Consider the following 16178-nt stretch of genomic DNA (forward strand, 5'->3'; position numbering starts at 1 on the left):
GATTCACAAGACGGCATCCAACCTCTGTCTAGCCGTTCTAAAGCTCTGTTGGCCAGTGGACTTTCAGTCCCACTGAGGTGGAACTGGGATGCTAGTTGATCTGTTCCTTTCCCAACTATTGCTATTGCTATCCCAAAACTGGCCAGATGTCGAAGTCGTTTGTTATCGATCTTTTTGGTAATTTCTCTCCAAAAAGAATTCAACATCATGCTTCCCGCCTTAGATATCCAAGGGGACTAGTGAGTAATTGAGTTGTGAAAATACCTTGTTAATTCTTCCCATTCCAAGGCCTCTGTAACTCTCTTGCATTTGTGAACCAGTTCGTTTGTTGTGCCATCAAGTTTCAGGGCAGCCCACCGGGGGGCAAGCAACGTGTCATACATCTCCATTCCTTTGCATTGTCCACATTGCGAACACAATTTGTCATTGTCCATCATGACCTTAATCATGATAGCCCATGCCTGGTCTTGCCTCGCAATTGCTACCATAAAAATCTATATTCGTGTGTGTGTGTGTGTGTGTGTGTGTGTGTGTGTGTGTGTGTGAGAGAGAGAGAGAGAGAGAGAGAGAGAGAGAGAGAGGTGAGGGCCGGGGGGGGGGGGGGGGGGGGGGGGGGGGGGGGGGGGGGGGGGGGAGAGAGAATAAGCAGAGGAAACTGGAATAACCTTTCTATCATCCAAGTGTGGTTATCCACGGCTCCCTTTGGAGTTTCAAGTCTTAAGTTCAAGACTCTCTCTCTCTTAAATCCTTTCTACACACACACACTTTGGTGACTCACTTCTTAAGTTCAAGACCGGTAGGAACTCCCCAAAACCACACACGCACACACGCGCGCGCACACAATCAGTGATTGTCCCTCCAGGTGCGACGGCGAGGCGTTGAGTAGAATGAGTCCATATTTAGAAAGAAGAGCGCCAAGTAGATTTAAACTTTTCTTCTTTTTAGAATGTTGATGGGGATTCGGAGGAAAATATTGTGGACGACGACGAACACCATTAGAGCATCTCTCTCTCTCTCTCTCTCTCTCTCTCTCTCTCTCACACACACACACACACACAGACACAGCGTACCCCAGTAGTTAATCAAGATTATGGAGATTAACGGTACTTTGGATTGCTAATTACTGCTGTTGGATTAGTTCTTTGCTTAATCTTCATGACTAATCAGCATAAAGTTACTGCTTTTCGATTAGTACTGTGCATTAATCTGCATCGATTAGTACTAATTATGCATTAATCTGCATTAGTACTTCCGGAAATTACTATATTAGTTTTTTTGCGTTAGTCTGCATTGATTTTATTTATCTCAGCATGTGTTCGACTGACGCAAGCTCTCATTTGCTCATACATAGTTCTCATTGTAGCATCCGAAAATTGCGTCAGATCTACATATTTGACTTGATTACAAGGCCAGCTGCTAATCGCATTGTGCATGTGTGCAGGGAAGGGCATGGCAAAGTGTTTGGTCCTGGTAATGTTGATTCTTGATATAGCATGGCCTGTCTCATGCACGTTGCGACGCCCTGGCGGTAGGCGAGCCACGCCATTTCATGACAGTTCCAAGTTGTTGGAATTGAGAGGCTTGGCGAAGTTTGCAGTTGATGAATATAACTTCAAGCAGGTGCATCTCATCTATTGTGTGTGTGCGCGCGCGCGTGCGCTCTCTGTGATTTAGTCTCTAATTAGCATGGTTTCAATCCTTGTAGTCAAGCCAGCACTTGCCTTAACCTTACTGTGAAAATGTCTGCTTTTGCAGGGTGCGGATCTGCAATTTGTGAGGCTCGTCTCATCGGAGCAACAAGTGGTGGCTGGGATAATGTATTATCTCGTTTTGGAGGCAACATCAAAGGGGAACAATGGACTTTATGAGGCAAAGGTGTGGGTAAAAGTATGGGAGAATTTCAAGTCTTTGGAGGAATTCAAGTCTTTGGGCCCAAATTTAGCTCCAACTTCAAAATTCAAGTCTAATTCGGAGCCGCAAGAAGCATGTCGGCAATTAGCGGCATGATACAGCTTGTTTTAAGCAAGGAGTGTGTGACTTGAGGCAAGGTTAGGCATGGTTAATTAAGCAAAGAGTGGGGGGGTCTTAAGATGACCATATGCATGGTAATCAATCTCGTCCTTGTTTGAGTTATTGTGAAAAGGAGCACCATCATAGCAAGTCCATCTTAGAGGTTCAACTGTGCATAGACTCGGCCACATAAGTATGCAATCCTGCATCTATATTATTGGCATAATGACCATCAGTTCTCCAACCAGTTTGTGGTTGTGGAGAGATTACAATTTTGAATAAACGTGGTTTTTAAACTCTTTCTTTTGCGTGTCCATAAGCGCGCTTTGGGATATATTAGAGGCAAAAATGTACCTTGTTCGAGCCCAAGGATGGGCCTTATAGCAGGTAATTTGATAGAGCAAGGCCAAGATACATTCCGATTGGCTGAACCAACCATATGACAGATTACGGCCAACAAGGATTAGAGGTTTTAATAACTCTTCTTGCTTAGATAATTTCTCATCATCGATTCATCATAATTACTCAATTAACAATGATAGCATGCCATGTTGTTTTCTTTTCCTATATACTGTCCATTGTTGAAATCACAGAGAGAAACATTGGACATGTAGAAGCTTTGCTTTATCATGTGAAATAGAAGACCCTTTTTTTGGTTACATGTACATTTAGTCGTGTTTGGAAACTGTGCCACATAAAATTAGTATGTAAACTGTCCATATCACGTGCGTTCCAGGTCTGATTTAAAAATTCCCTATGAATAGATTTCTCACGAACATAGCATCCTTTTCTAGTTCAAGCTGTGTATGTCCCTTGTTGCTGTCTTCACCTTGCTGTCTTGAAGCAAGGTGAAGATTTAACACGGATTTAACACGTAGTTGGTCCATTAGCACTTAAATCAATTTCATTTGCTCCTTTTTATTTCGCCATCCCTCATTGCTATTTGAAGACAAGGTGAAGACTAACATGGGGCTTCTAATGCAGTAAAGAAAATCGCTATATATATGGTAATATGTAAACTTCGTAAATCAACGGAAGTATAGATCGTTATATCCATGGTATTGGTAATGTAGCCTTCAATGCTTCACATACTTTTGCAAGCTACAGCATATCAAAAAATAGTTGTGCACAAGCTTTTGTCCATCTTTGGCATGCTCTGGCATGTCCAGTGATTCTCTATTGAAATTAAGCCCTTCTCACAATCCATTTTTGGGAACAGACCTCTATGTAAGGGGACATCATTTTGGCCTTTTTAAGTATCTCTATTGTTGCATTTATTGTCAATGGTAACTTTTAAGAGGAAGGCATTGCTCACCCACTCAACATTTTTTCAGTGGAAAATTTATGGGTTTTGTTTTGCATTTCTATTTTCCTAAGTGTCGTAGTTTTCACAGCCAGCTTGAAATTTTATTGAGAACCTTGAATAGATGCACTCTGGGTCCCCGTCGGCACACCGTTGGCCCTCTTCACCCGTCGGCACACGGATGTCCCTTGTGCGTCCCCGCCTCCCTGCGCACCATTTTTCATGCGTTTTTGGACCCGTCGGTCCTGTGAGCCCCGACGGCTCCGGGAGCCCCCCGAAGGAACATTTTTCCATCTAGAGCTCCGCTTGGGCCGTGAGCGAGCCCCAGGTCCCTGTGGTCCCAAAACAGCCCGGGAGCACCCGAGTGGGCCGTTTTCATGTTTGTGGCTACTTTTTGAACCGCGGCTCATGGAAGAGCCGACGACCACCGTCTTGAAGGGATTTCTATCCCGAGGCTTGGGGCTTGGGCGGTTTTCCGGCCCACCCCGAATTGTACGCAACTATAAGGGAGTAGTCCTCTTTGGATGATCCAAACGTATTGAGCCGGGGTAGTTCAAAGGGTGTTGGCCGTGAGTCGGAGCCGAGGTGTCAATCCTCACATCCATAAATCCTCCCCTTCTAGGTGAAGTCTAGGTAACCTCTTTTCAAGAGAAGAGGCTCTAGAGAGACCTTCGCCCCTTTTTGTAATCTTCATTTTGGAATCAATACAAAGTACTTGGTATTAGAGCTAGAACCCTGAGGGGTGTATACCTAGGGGTGGGACACAGAGACCCACCGAAGGTGAAACATCTGACAGCAGCGAAGTTACAGAAAGTGAAACAGAGAGAAACCCAAGAGACCAGCTCGAAGGGAGTGGGGGCCATAAGGGCTCTCCTGAATTGTGTTTCCGCCAGGATTAAGTCGATACCCTCTATGTATGTTTGAGCGAAATCAATGGGAAATCTCAGCTGGCCATGCTAGATTCCAGAGCCAGTCAAAACTTCATATCGCCAGGATGTGATCACCTGCTGGGGGTAAGAACTTCTAAGCTTGGAGGTGGTCAAAGCATCTCAGGAGGCTTCGTCCAAGGAGAGGTCGTAGCATTCGATGTGGTTCTCCAGGTGAGAGAATGAAGATCCACAATGGATTTCATAGTAGTGCCAATGCATGACTACGACATGATGTTTGGCCTCGCATGGTATGACACCTATATCATGGGGCTATATGCTAAAGGAATGGATCAACTCATGTTAGATATGAACGGCAAGGGGGTGTTGGTCCCGATATTACGACCCGAGGATCAGCCTCGGGCTCAGAAGACGACGCCGGCTAAGCAACCTTAAAAGGCAGCCCCCTATGTGCCCCCACAGGCCCACAACAAAGCCAATGCAGCTCAGGCTAACTCGAACCGTCCACAGCCCGCCAGTCCTAAGGTAGTAGAGAAGGCAAAACCCGAGTCAGTTGGGATGATTTGGTTCCCGACTCCATGTGAATATCCCCGAAACATGTAGAAAAAGCCATCAAGAGCAGGGCCCAAGTTCATTGTTGTGTAATGAAATTCAGTATAGCAGACATGGGAGGTGAATGCACAATGGGGGATAATAATTCCTGGGCAGAACCCACCTACCCGGCCACCTTATAGGATGGATGCCACACAACTGTACCAGCTCAAGAAGCAGCTAGGTGAGCTGCTGGAAGCGGGATTCATCAGACCAAGCAAGTCACCGTATGGAGCACCATTGATCTTCGTGACAAAGAAAGACGAGTCATTTAGACTGTGTGGACTATCGAGTTCTAAACAAGATCACGATTCACAACAAATACCCACTACCCCACATGGATGATCTAACCAATTGACTAGCCGGGGCCAAATTCTTTATGAAGATCGACTTGTGATCGGGGCACCATCAGATCAGCATAGCTCATGGAGATGTTCACAAGATGCCATTCCGCTCCCGCTACGTAGCCCACAAATGGCTTGTCTTACCGTTTGGCCTCACTAATGGTGTGGCTACCTTCTCCTCCGGCATGGATGCAGATTTTGGAGACATGTTGGATGAATTCCTGATTATATACTTGGATGATCTTTTGGTCTATAGCAAAACCTTTGAAGATCATGTAAAACATGTGCAACTGGTCCTGCAGAAATTGCGGGAATGCAAGTGGCATGCCAAGCCAGGGAAATGCGTCTTTGCAGTGCAGGAAGTAGAATTTTTGGGCTTCTTGGTCAAAGCAGGAGGTCTTCAAGTAGACCCGAAGAAGATTCAGGCAGTGGTAAACTGGCCTACTCCATGAACCGTCACTCAAGTCAGAGAGTTTGTGGGTTTCACTCAGTATTGCCACAAATCTATCAAAGTTTTTTCAAAGATCATGGCTCCTATCACATACACCACCAAGGGGAGCAAAGCCTTCAAATGGATTGAAGAAGCTCAGCAGGCTTTTGAGCATGTCAAGCAGGTAATGTGCGCCCTACCGGTACTTAAGCTGCCATAATTTGACAAACTGTTTGAGATACACGCAGATGCCTCCCGCGTTGCGTTGGGGGGAGTACTCTTGCAAGAAGACAGGCCCGTTGCATACATATCTAAGAAGTTCACTGATCCTCAGAAGAGGAGGGCTACTCATGAGCAAGAAATGTATGCGGTGGTGTACTGCCTAGATCAATGGCGCCATTATGTATTGGATAAGAACACAAAGGTATACATGGACAATGTGTCACTCAAATATTTTCAGTCTCAGCCAAAGCTCTCGCACAAGCCGAGCTGGTGGCAAGATCAGCTTGCAGAATATGAAATAGAAATCATTCATAATCTAGGCAAGCAGAATGCGATGTCCGATGCCTTGAGAAGAATGCCAGACGCTAATGCAGTCAGTTTGATAAACAGTGAGGATGTATTAGATAAGATCCGCGAAGCAAACAAAACGGATCCCGCGATACTTCAAATAATGCAGAATTGGCGCCAAGGAAAAACGTCTTTGGGCCTATTCGACCTACGAGATGAACTATGATATGCACACAATAAGATATATGTACCGAATGATCCCGCTCTCAAAGCTCAATTGCTTTGGGAGGCACATGGTTGTAAAATGGCAGGCCACAGGGGACAGAAGAGGTCCTTACGACGAGCTAAGTCGCCACTTTTTTTGGCCTAAGATGCAAGATGATGTGGTAGAATATGTCAGATCATGCCCAACTTGTCAGTTGGTGAAAGCACAAAGAATCAAGCCGGCAGGGCTCCTCACTTTGATGCCCACGCCGTCTAGACCTTGGGATGTAGTCAACATGGATTTTATAGTGGATCTTCCCGAGAGTCATGGCTACACCACGATCTTTGTGGTTGTGGATTACTTCTCGAAACAAGCTCATTTCATTTCCGTGAAGCCGCCGCTTATTGCATATCAGACCGCACGGCTCTTATTTAAGAATGTGTTCAAGAACCATGGCTTGCCCTTGGCTATAGTACTAGATAGAGATGGCCGATTCCTCACTGATATGCGGAGAGACGTGTTCAAGCTTCTAGATACGCAATTGTGGTTCTCCTCTGCCTCACCCACAAACGGATGGGCAGATGGAGCAAATCAATCAAGGTATTGAAGATTACATCAAGTGCTATGTGCAAGCAGACCAGAAAGATTGGGTATGTCACGAGCATGTAACAACTAACTTTACTTGTTGATTTCTTTTTGGGAGAATTTTATTTGACTTGTTTTAAAGCACACCCCTCTCGAAATGCCAATGCTCGAGTTGCATGATGTGAGGCGGACAGTGAGAGTCTAGGCCGGACGGTCAGTGAGCACTAAAGTTGGACAAATGGACTAAGGTTAGCCACGGTGGGGCTACGAGTGTAAATCACCTGATAGCTGGCCGACATTGCATTTTTCGATGTGGTTCCAGTGGTGATTGATGGTCATACGACCCGCGTGAGTGCCATGGAAGCATCTCCTAAAATTAAGGGAACTACTATTTTGGACCTAAAAATGTGTTCGCATCATTGGCTCTGCAATGACAAAGGGAACATTTTATTGCTCTGCTGCAAAGTCAACTGACGCACCAGTTGAGATATCTTTAGCCAAGTTGGCCAAAGTCGGAAATTGGGCGAGGTCACTCCGTGAGCATTCTACCACTCTCGGAGAGTTGGGCGAGCTGGTTATGAGCAAAAGGGGCGCCATTTTCAGCTTTTAGGCGGATTGCAACAGGTGCAAGACCTATGGAGTGCTTGCTAACCCTCTTATGTACAGTGCGGTGCCAGGAGTGATGCCCTGCACGCTACGCACTGCTCTCTCTCCCCCCTACGAGCAGTTATGTTATGCCCCTCTAGTGAGCTTCTCATTTGACCAATGTAATTTTCGGGGCAAAAAACAGTGAATTTAATGTGCTGCAGATTCTCGCCAGGTTTTGCAAAGTGTCCGTATGCATTGGGGAAGGCATCTATTGCGTGGGGATACTGACTGTGAAGCGTCCTAGTACAATTATGTTGCCGAAATCAGGCCAGAACACATGGATTTCAGCCTGGATTGTGTGGGTCAGCATGTAAGAAATCACAGGTTTTATTCCCTCTGTTAAACAATAAAGAAATACCGAAAGGGGCGCCAACCTTTGGGGCCTATAGGTGTCACTGTCTGCTTGGGAGCATTCTAGCTTCCTGGCCGTGCTTTTGTTTTGAAGTGTAATTCCAGTCTCAGTTTTACAGGTTCCTTTGAAGTCATTGCTTTGTGTCGTAAAGTCAAGTGTTAAAGATCGAATGAAAGCTAACGTCTACCGCCCTACGGACCGGTTTCATGGTTCCGTTGCTGGGACCTCAATCACTTTTTCCTCAAGAAGTAAGCCTCGGTTGTTTTGGGTAAAGACACAGAGTACAGGAACGCGGGATTACACTATGGCCGACAAAGGGAAAGGTATTATGGAAGAGGGTTCCTCTTTCCAGGGTAGACAGGCTATTCCTTTACAGCATGAAGTTGGCGAGAGTTCACGACCGCCACTGTCTACGCCTTTTGTTCGTGTGAATGCACAACGAGAACAGGTTGAAGGGTTCATGACTGGGCACTTTGAAGAGGATGCATTCAGGAGACAATTAGTTTCTGGTGTGAATGTCTTCACTCAGTTGGTGCAAAATCCCAGGTTTATGGATTATTTGCATGCACCATCAAAGTCATAGCAGGCAAGGGAATGCCCTCAGCGTATAGAGCCCATTGAGGCTCAAGCCCAAGTCCCCCATGCGACCCAGCAGGATAGGGAACACTCGCATGTTGCGGAGTCGGGGGCTCCAAAACAAGTTCCTCCCGTGCTTGCACAGGTGGCTAGAACGCCTATTCCACAGGTTATGCCAGTTCAGTCCACCACCTTTCAAAGTCCGCATGCTACCTTGAATGGACACGGAATTGGATACCAGGCTATGCACCGAGTTTTTCCACCACCCACGGTACATCTTGGGTATTTCGGGGGTGGATTTATGTTCCAAAGTATGGCTGGTTATGCGCCTAGAAGTCAACCGTACATGCCAGGAACAGTGGTTTGGGGTCATCATGCCAAACCCCAGGTAAGGTAGTATTGCCATGCACCAGGGTTTTTAGTGCAACCAGGTCCAATTTGGGGTGCCACAGGGTCATTTTGGCATGGCTGGTTTTTCTGGACAGCAACCAGATATCACACCTCTGATGCAAAATGTGAATGGCCAAGATGTGTTGATCATGCCTACTACAGTGCCCATGTTGCAAACTATTCCTTATGACAATTTGGGGGCACTGGAAAAGCCGAAAGCTTACAAAGAAGGTGGTGCATCTGTGAAGTTCAACACCTTTAGTGGCTTCAAGGATAAAGCAAAGGCTATCACCTTCCTCCAGCAGTTTGATACAGCTTATGTAGGAGGGAATTTCACAGAGGCCTCTAAAGTAAGGAAAGCTGCCACTTTCTTAAAGGACAATGCGCTTACATGGTGGACAATACTACTAATGCAAGGACAGGCACTCGCCACTTGGGTTTACTTCAAGAAAATGTTTGCATCTGCTTGGTTGTCAAATGAATTTGAAGCCGACGTCATGAGAGATTGGCACCACCTTACTTCGGCTACATGCAAGAGCTTGCTAGAGTACAATAGGAGGTTTTGTAAAGCGTTACGCTCAGTGACCTCCTATAGATTTGTGCCATTGGCAGAGCAGATAGAGAAGTACTGTTGTGGGTTGCCTAAAGGGCTTCGTGATTACTATACCAAGAACAGAGTGGCTACCCTCACTCAGCTTATGGAAGTTGCTGACACTAGTCTTGCCAAAGGAGAAGACAATGGGTTTCTGAGCAACGAGAAAGGAGGCCATCAAAAGAAAAATCAGCAAAGCATCCCTTTATGAAAGCGGCTCCTGAAGCGTCCTAGGGGGCCAGCAAAGTTCAATAAAGGCAAGGGTTCAGCCGAGACTTCTAGAGCGTAGGCAAAGAAGCAGAAAAGGAAGCCTTTTATGCGTAAGACGCCCGAGGAAAAGAAGGTCTTGATGGTTGAAAACAAGTGCTTTTTATGCAAGCAGACTGGTCATTTTGCAGCCAAATGTCCACAAAAGAAAAGGCCAGCTGACTCAGATGACAAAGAGGATAGGAAAGGAAAGAAGCCTATGCCCTCGGCAGGTTTAGTGCCAGACATGTTGGACGACAGGCCTAGTACAGATGCCAATGAGTTATGCAAAGCGTGGGGTAAAGATAGAGACCAAACGACACTCATCTTCTTTGATCCAGGTGCCAAAGCGAACTTTATCACACCAGAATTAGCTATGAATCTGGGCATCAAAGCTGAAGAGATGGGGTACACCGCAGAGGCAGGATTGGCATGTCCTGGCCACTCAGAGTGCATTACTCCCATCATTGGAAAGTTGCATCTGCATATTCAGTCATATGTGGACACAGAAGAGTTCTACATCATGCCGCGGGAAGGATGTGATGCCTTGATGGGGATCCCGTGGATGTTCTGAGTGCATGGAGTCTTGGATGCCTACAACAAAAAGATCATTGTACAGCATAGGGACAAAATGCACATCTTGGATGTAAAGCTAAAAGGAGATTCAGTCCCTATTGTATCTGCTTCTGCTATCACTTCTGTAATAAAGAATCATCTTTCTGCGTACTTGGTTTTTGCACGTGATGTTTCAGATAGTTGCCAGTTAAATTTATATGTGTTAGATAAAGACAGGTTAGCATTTTTGCAAAAGTTCAATGGCTATTTTTCTGATTCATTACCGGCTCAACTATCGCCGGAGAGGCCCGAGGATCATGCGATTGATTTGGTTCCAGGTTGTAGCCCACCAAATAGGCCACCGTATAGGGTTAGTGACGTGCAGCGGAAAGAGATTATGAGCCAAGTGGAGGAGCTCTTAGAGAAGGGGCTGATTCAGCCTAGCTCGTCACCCTATTGCTCTCCAGTGTCTTTAGTACAAAAAAAGGATGGCTCGTGGCGCATGTGTATTGACTACCGTGCGTTGAATAAGAATACCATCAAGAATAGGTTTCCTATTCCAAGGATTGATGATATTCTTGACTGCCTTGAGGGTGCGGCGATTTTCAGCAAGATCGACCTTAAAAGTGGGTACCATCATATTCGAATTAGGCTTGAGGATGTGCACAAGACTGCGTTTAGAATGACATTTGGTCTCTACGAGTTCTTAGTGATGCCATTTGGTCTTACAAATGCTCTTGCTACGTTCAATAGGATAATGGATGGGATCTTCCATCCATATCAAAACTTTGTTTTCACATTCTTTGATGACATGATAGTCTACTCAAAGAATGAAGAGGAGCATAGGCATCACTTGACCATTGTGTTCGAAGAGTTTCACAGGAACAGATTGCTCATCAATGGCAAAAAAAGCGAGTTCTTCTTGGAAGAGATCCACTTTCTCGGACACATTGTGTCAAAGGATGGTGTCTGAATGGATCCTGTGAAGGTAGAAGCAATCAAGACATGTCCAACTCTAAGGACTGTGCACGATGTCCATAGCTTCTTAGGGCTATGTTCTTACTACAAAAGATTCATTTGCAACTTTGCAGAGATTGCTTCACCTTTACATGCTTTGCAAAAGAAAGAGGTCATTTTCAAATGGCATGGACCCAAAAAGAAATTTTAGCTTTTAATCTCTTAAAGGAAAATATGACTTCAGATCCAGTCATTGTTTTGCCAGATCTCAGGAAGTCATTTGTGGTCCAGTGTGGTGCTTGTGGCAGTAACATTGGTGCACTGCTAATGCAAGATGGCAGAGTAGTAGCCTATGAGAGCAGAATCTTGCAAGGGCCAGAGATGAACATGCATGTCTATGAAAAAGAGTTACTAGCTGTGATTCATGCGCTCTTAAGTTGGAAACACTACCTGCTAGGTGCTAACTTTGTTGTCCAAATGGACATCAGACCTTGTGATACTTTCTGACACAGTCAAAGCTATCGGAAAATCATATGCGATGGGCAAATATTCTTTCCATGTTTCACTTCCAGATTGTGCATGTGGAAGGCAAGAAGAATATTGTGGCTGATGCGTTATCAATAAAACCACAAATTTTAGCTGTTTCAATTCCTTATCATCATTAGCTTGATGACATGAAGTAACAATATGTGAATGACGAAGATTTCGCAAGGATATTTGAACAATTATAGGAAGGACGACGTCATGAGCACTACCTCCTTAGAGATGGTTTTATGATGATGCATGGCAAACTCTGTGTCACTAGGCCATTGCGACATAAGGTCATGGTAGAGAGTCATGTCCCATCATATGTAGGGCATCGTGGTATAGATGCTATAGTGAAAGCGATTGAGACATTCTTTTATTGGCCTACCTTGAGGAGAGATGTGGATGCCTTTGTGCGAGCATGCATGATTTTCCAAAAGGTCAAGTTTGACAGACAAAAGGCACCAGGTCTTTTACAGTCATTGCGGATTCCAGATAAACCATGGGAAAGCATAGAAATGGATTTTATCTTTGATCTTCCAAGAACACAAACAGGGAATGATGGAATCTAGACCATTATTTGCAGATTCAGCAAGCAAGCTCATTTCATTCATGTTAGGAAGAAGATAAAACCAGATCAGATGGCACATCTCTTTATATACAATATCTTTAAGTACCATGGTATGCCACAGTCGATTGTCAGTGACAGTGACCCACGGATGACAAGTCTATTCTGGAGAGGCATATTTGAGAATATGGGCACTAAACTTAAGTTCTCATCGTCGTTTCATCCACAGACAGATGGGCAGTCAAAAGAGGCAACTTCTACTGTCTTGGATCTGCTTAAGTGCTATGTGTCAGAGCACAAGGCGAAGTGGGAGCAGTATCTGCCGTTGGTTGAGTATGCGTACAATAATATAGTGCATTCTTCAACAGGCAAAGCACCTTTTGAAATTTTCAAAGGTCATGTGAAAGTTCCTCCCATTTTTCATACCAAGGAAAAGATCTTTCATGCAAACCAATATGTATAGAATATGGATAAAATGTACCAAAAGATAAACCATGCCCTTGAAAGGACACATGCAAAGCAAAAGAAAGTTTTCACTTGTTGATTGGGTACTGTTGTGGTTTGAAAAGGCACGCTTAAAGAAGCAAAAATGTAAAGAAAGTCTCTTTACAAAGCTTAGTATGCGTTACTATGGGCCTTTTCAAGTAACAGAGAAGATCAATGACATCAGTTATAGGCTGAAATTGCCTAAGAACTGGAAGATTCACAATTCCTTTCACGTGAGTCTTCTCAGACCATTTATTGGTGATACGCCAAAGGATATGCCAGTTGAAGAGCAGTCAGAAGTTGAAGAACTTGATGAAATTTTTTTCCCAGAACAGATCATGGCACACAAGGAAATAAAAGTCAAAGGCAAGGTTACAAGGAGATATTTGGTGAAGTTCAAGAACTATCCACCTATGGATGCAAAGTGGATGGAAGAGAGTGAACTGTTAGAGTCGCCAAATGTATTGCATCTTTACCTTGAAGCCTTTGGTTTACCACCTACATATTCTCCAAATCAAGAAGAGCAAAGGTTAAAAGGAAAGAGACCTACACTAGAGGGGGGTGATTCAGGAGCTAGCACTTCTCATGTATCTATGGATTTAGTGCAATAGAAGTGTACCCTGCTTGGAAATTGCCCTTGGGGAATAAAAGTTTTGTCCAAAAGTTTGTACAGCGCTAGAGAAGTAACTATGTCTTGTCAGTTGTCAAGAGTACAATAAATTGCTTCTAATGAGTACATGTTGACGCATTTTTAAACTGTTGGTTTATTATGCTTGAAAGGGGTCGAAGTGTACTAAAAGCTATGGACTCTATTAAAGCGGTGGCACAGTGTGAAAGCTATCCACTATGTCAATGGAATAGTCTCACAGGTAGACTATACATGAGTTAACAAGTGTTGAATACACAAGAGTGTTAACTATGAGCATGTATGACTTGTACCATGTCCACTAGGTGTGTACAGACAAAAAGGTTGACAACCGTGATAGGGTGTCCACGAAGTGTTGTACACACTAATGGATTGATATTCATGCAAATGAGGACGTTCACGATTTCAAGAGGGGGGTATGTCACGAGCCTGTGGCAACTAACTTTACTTGTTGATTTCTTTTTGGGGGAATTTTTTTTGACTTGTTTTAAAGCACCTCTCTAGAAATGCCAATGCCGGAGTTGCATGGTGTGAGGCGGACAGTGAGAGTCTAGGCCGGACGGCCAGTGAGCACTAAAGTTGGACAAATGGACTAAGGTTAGCCACGGTGGGGCTACGAGTGTAAATCACCTGATAGCTGGCTGACATTGCATTTTTCGATGTGGTTCCAGTGGTGATTGATGGTCAAACGACCTGTGTGAGTGCCATGGAAGCATCTCCTAAAATTTAGGAAACTGCTATTTTGGACCTAAAAATGTGTTCGCATCATTAGCTCTGGAATGACAAAGGGAACATTTTATTGCTTTGCTGCCAATTCAACTAACGCTCCAGTTGAGATATCTTTAGCCAAGTTAGCCAAAGTCAGAAACTGGGCCAGGTGTCACTGCGTGAGCATTTCTGCCACTCTGGGAGAGCTGGGCAAGCTGGTTATCAGCAAAAGGGGTGCCATTTTCAGCTTTCAGGCGGATTGCAACGGGTGCAAGAGCTATGGAGTGCTTGCTTACCCTCTTATGTACAGTGCGGTGCTAGGAGTGATGCCCTGCACGCTACGCACTGCTCTCTCTCTCCCCTACGAGCAGTTATGTTATGCCCCTCTAGTGGGCTTCTCATTTGACCAATGTACAGTTGTGTGGGTTCATGCGCGATTGCCGAGGCAAGAGCCTCTTGCACAGGTACTGGATTAGCTAGTGTCTAATCCCGCGCAGGTATAGGTGAATTCGGAGAGGTTTCACGTGAGAAATCTCGTCCAATTCAAAGGGCAAGTAGCCCTACATGTGCGGAAGCTCGAGAACCTGCTACAGATGCGACCGACATGCAAAACGGAGCCCGAGATAGGGAATTACAACCTGCTGTGTATTTTTGCAGGTTTAGGGGAGGTTCAGGGACGCGAGGGGACCGCTATAGAGGTGATCTGGCGCATTTTCGGGGCAAAAAACAGAGAATTCAACGTGCTGCAGATTCTGGCCAAGTTTTGCAAAGTGTCTATATGCGTCGGAAAGTCATCTATTGCATGGGGATACTGACTGTGAAGCATCCTAGTACAATTATGCTGTCAAAATCGGGCCAGAACAGATGGATTTCAGCCCGGATTGTGTGGGTCAGCTTGTAGGAAATCACAAGTTTTATTCCCTCTGTTAAAGAATAAAGAAATACCAAAAGGGGTTCCAACCTTTGGGGCCTACAAGTGTCACTGTTTGCTTGGGAGCATTCTAGCTTCCTGGCCGTTGTCGTGCCGCTCCGCTCCCATGACAAGAAAATGAGCAAAGGGATGCCAATCAGGTGTATTTGAATCCTACATGATTACTCAACAGTTATAAGGGCTTGCTAACAAGCCAATTTTTAAGCTAAAAGTGTGCCAAATGTGGCTCTAAGGGCCAAAAGATGTATTGGTAATGCTAAACAATTTTTAAGCTAAAAGTGTGCCAGATGCGGCTCTAAGGGCCAAAAGATGTATTGGTAATGCTAAAAAATGAGTATGCCTGAAGTGGTCATAACTGGGGTTTTATCAATCAAAGTTGAAGTACTCGAGGTGCTCTATAGGCCTGTCTTTACGGCTCGTCAATCGGAGCTACGGATAAGAAGTTAGGACAATTTTAAGTTGAGTCAGTAGCAAATCCGTACCGGATTGAGCACTTGCTGATAAAAGGTCAAAGATGATAGGAATGCATGGGTTTGAAGTGCTCACTTCCAGGAGCATGTCGGTCTTTCCAGTTTGTTAATCGGGGTTTTGGTTGGCAAGATATGGCCAGTTTAAGTATCACCGGGGGCCGGTTCCAAACCGCCTTGGTCGCCTTGATCAGCCAAGTTCATCTGATAATTTTGAGCTTCAGACAGATTCTGGGAAATGGAGCCGTCAAAGCAAAATTGGTGGCAACTAAAGGCCCGTCTCCACTAGCAGTGTATTTCTGAGTTGGGCAGTATACAGGCTTAGTGCAGTGCAGTGCCGATATGTACGCCAAATGTGGCCGATACTAAAGACTTTGCCTTGATGGACACTAATACTTGTGTCTTGAAAGCTATGGTGACATTCAAAGCACTAGAACGGGCAACAGAATTCAAGGTGATATTGCTAGTCGAAAATGTTGGAAAATGAAGTCATGAGCGGCATTGCCTTGGTCGATATGTATACCAAATGTGGTGCCCATCAAATATTGGCCAAGGGCCACAACTAAGGTCACCCACAACTTATGGCCGCCCAATGGCCTCAATCTAAAGGCCGCCCAAAAAGGTAGGCTGGCCGCCCGGCCATTTTAATTAAACAAATTATACATA

The 16178-nt window shown here is 44.9% G+C and overlaps 1 protein-coding gene across 1 annotated transcript; it reads left to right on the top strand.

The window, feature by feature from the left end:
• The first annotated feature begins 946 nt into the window (after positions 1-946).
• LOC147459531 (cysteine proteinase inhibitor A-like) lies at positions 947-2430 on the top strand. Its single transcript, XM_086509852.1, has 3 exons — positions 947-1103; positions 1442-1620; positions 1756-2430. Exons 1-3 carry the CDS (start codon positions 1091-1093, stop codon positions 2005-2007), a joined length of 444 nt encoding a protein of 147 aa, XP_086365978.1. The 5' UTR covers positions 947-1090; the 3' UTR covers positions 2008-2430.
• The last annotated feature ends 13748 nt before the right edge of the window (positions 2431-16178 follow it).

The sequence above is a fragment of the Adiantum capillus-veneris genome, chromosome 4 (assembly GCF_014529385.1).
Source record: "Adiantum capillus-veneris isolate H3 chromosome 4, ASM1452938v2, whole genome shotgun sequence".
In the NCBI taxonomy this organism is placed as follows: Eukaryota; Viridiplantae; Streptophyta; class Polypodiopsida; order Polypodiales; family Pteridaceae; genus Adiantum; species Adiantum capillus-veneris.

What these genes read in the sequence shown, in the direction of transcription:
- LOC147459531 (XM_086509852.1), top strand. An exon ending in ATGAATATAACTTCAAGCAG is followed by an intron (nt 1,621 to 1,755) that starts GTGCATCTCATC and finishes CTGCTTTTGCAG; the next exon opens with GGTGCGGATCTGCAATTTGT.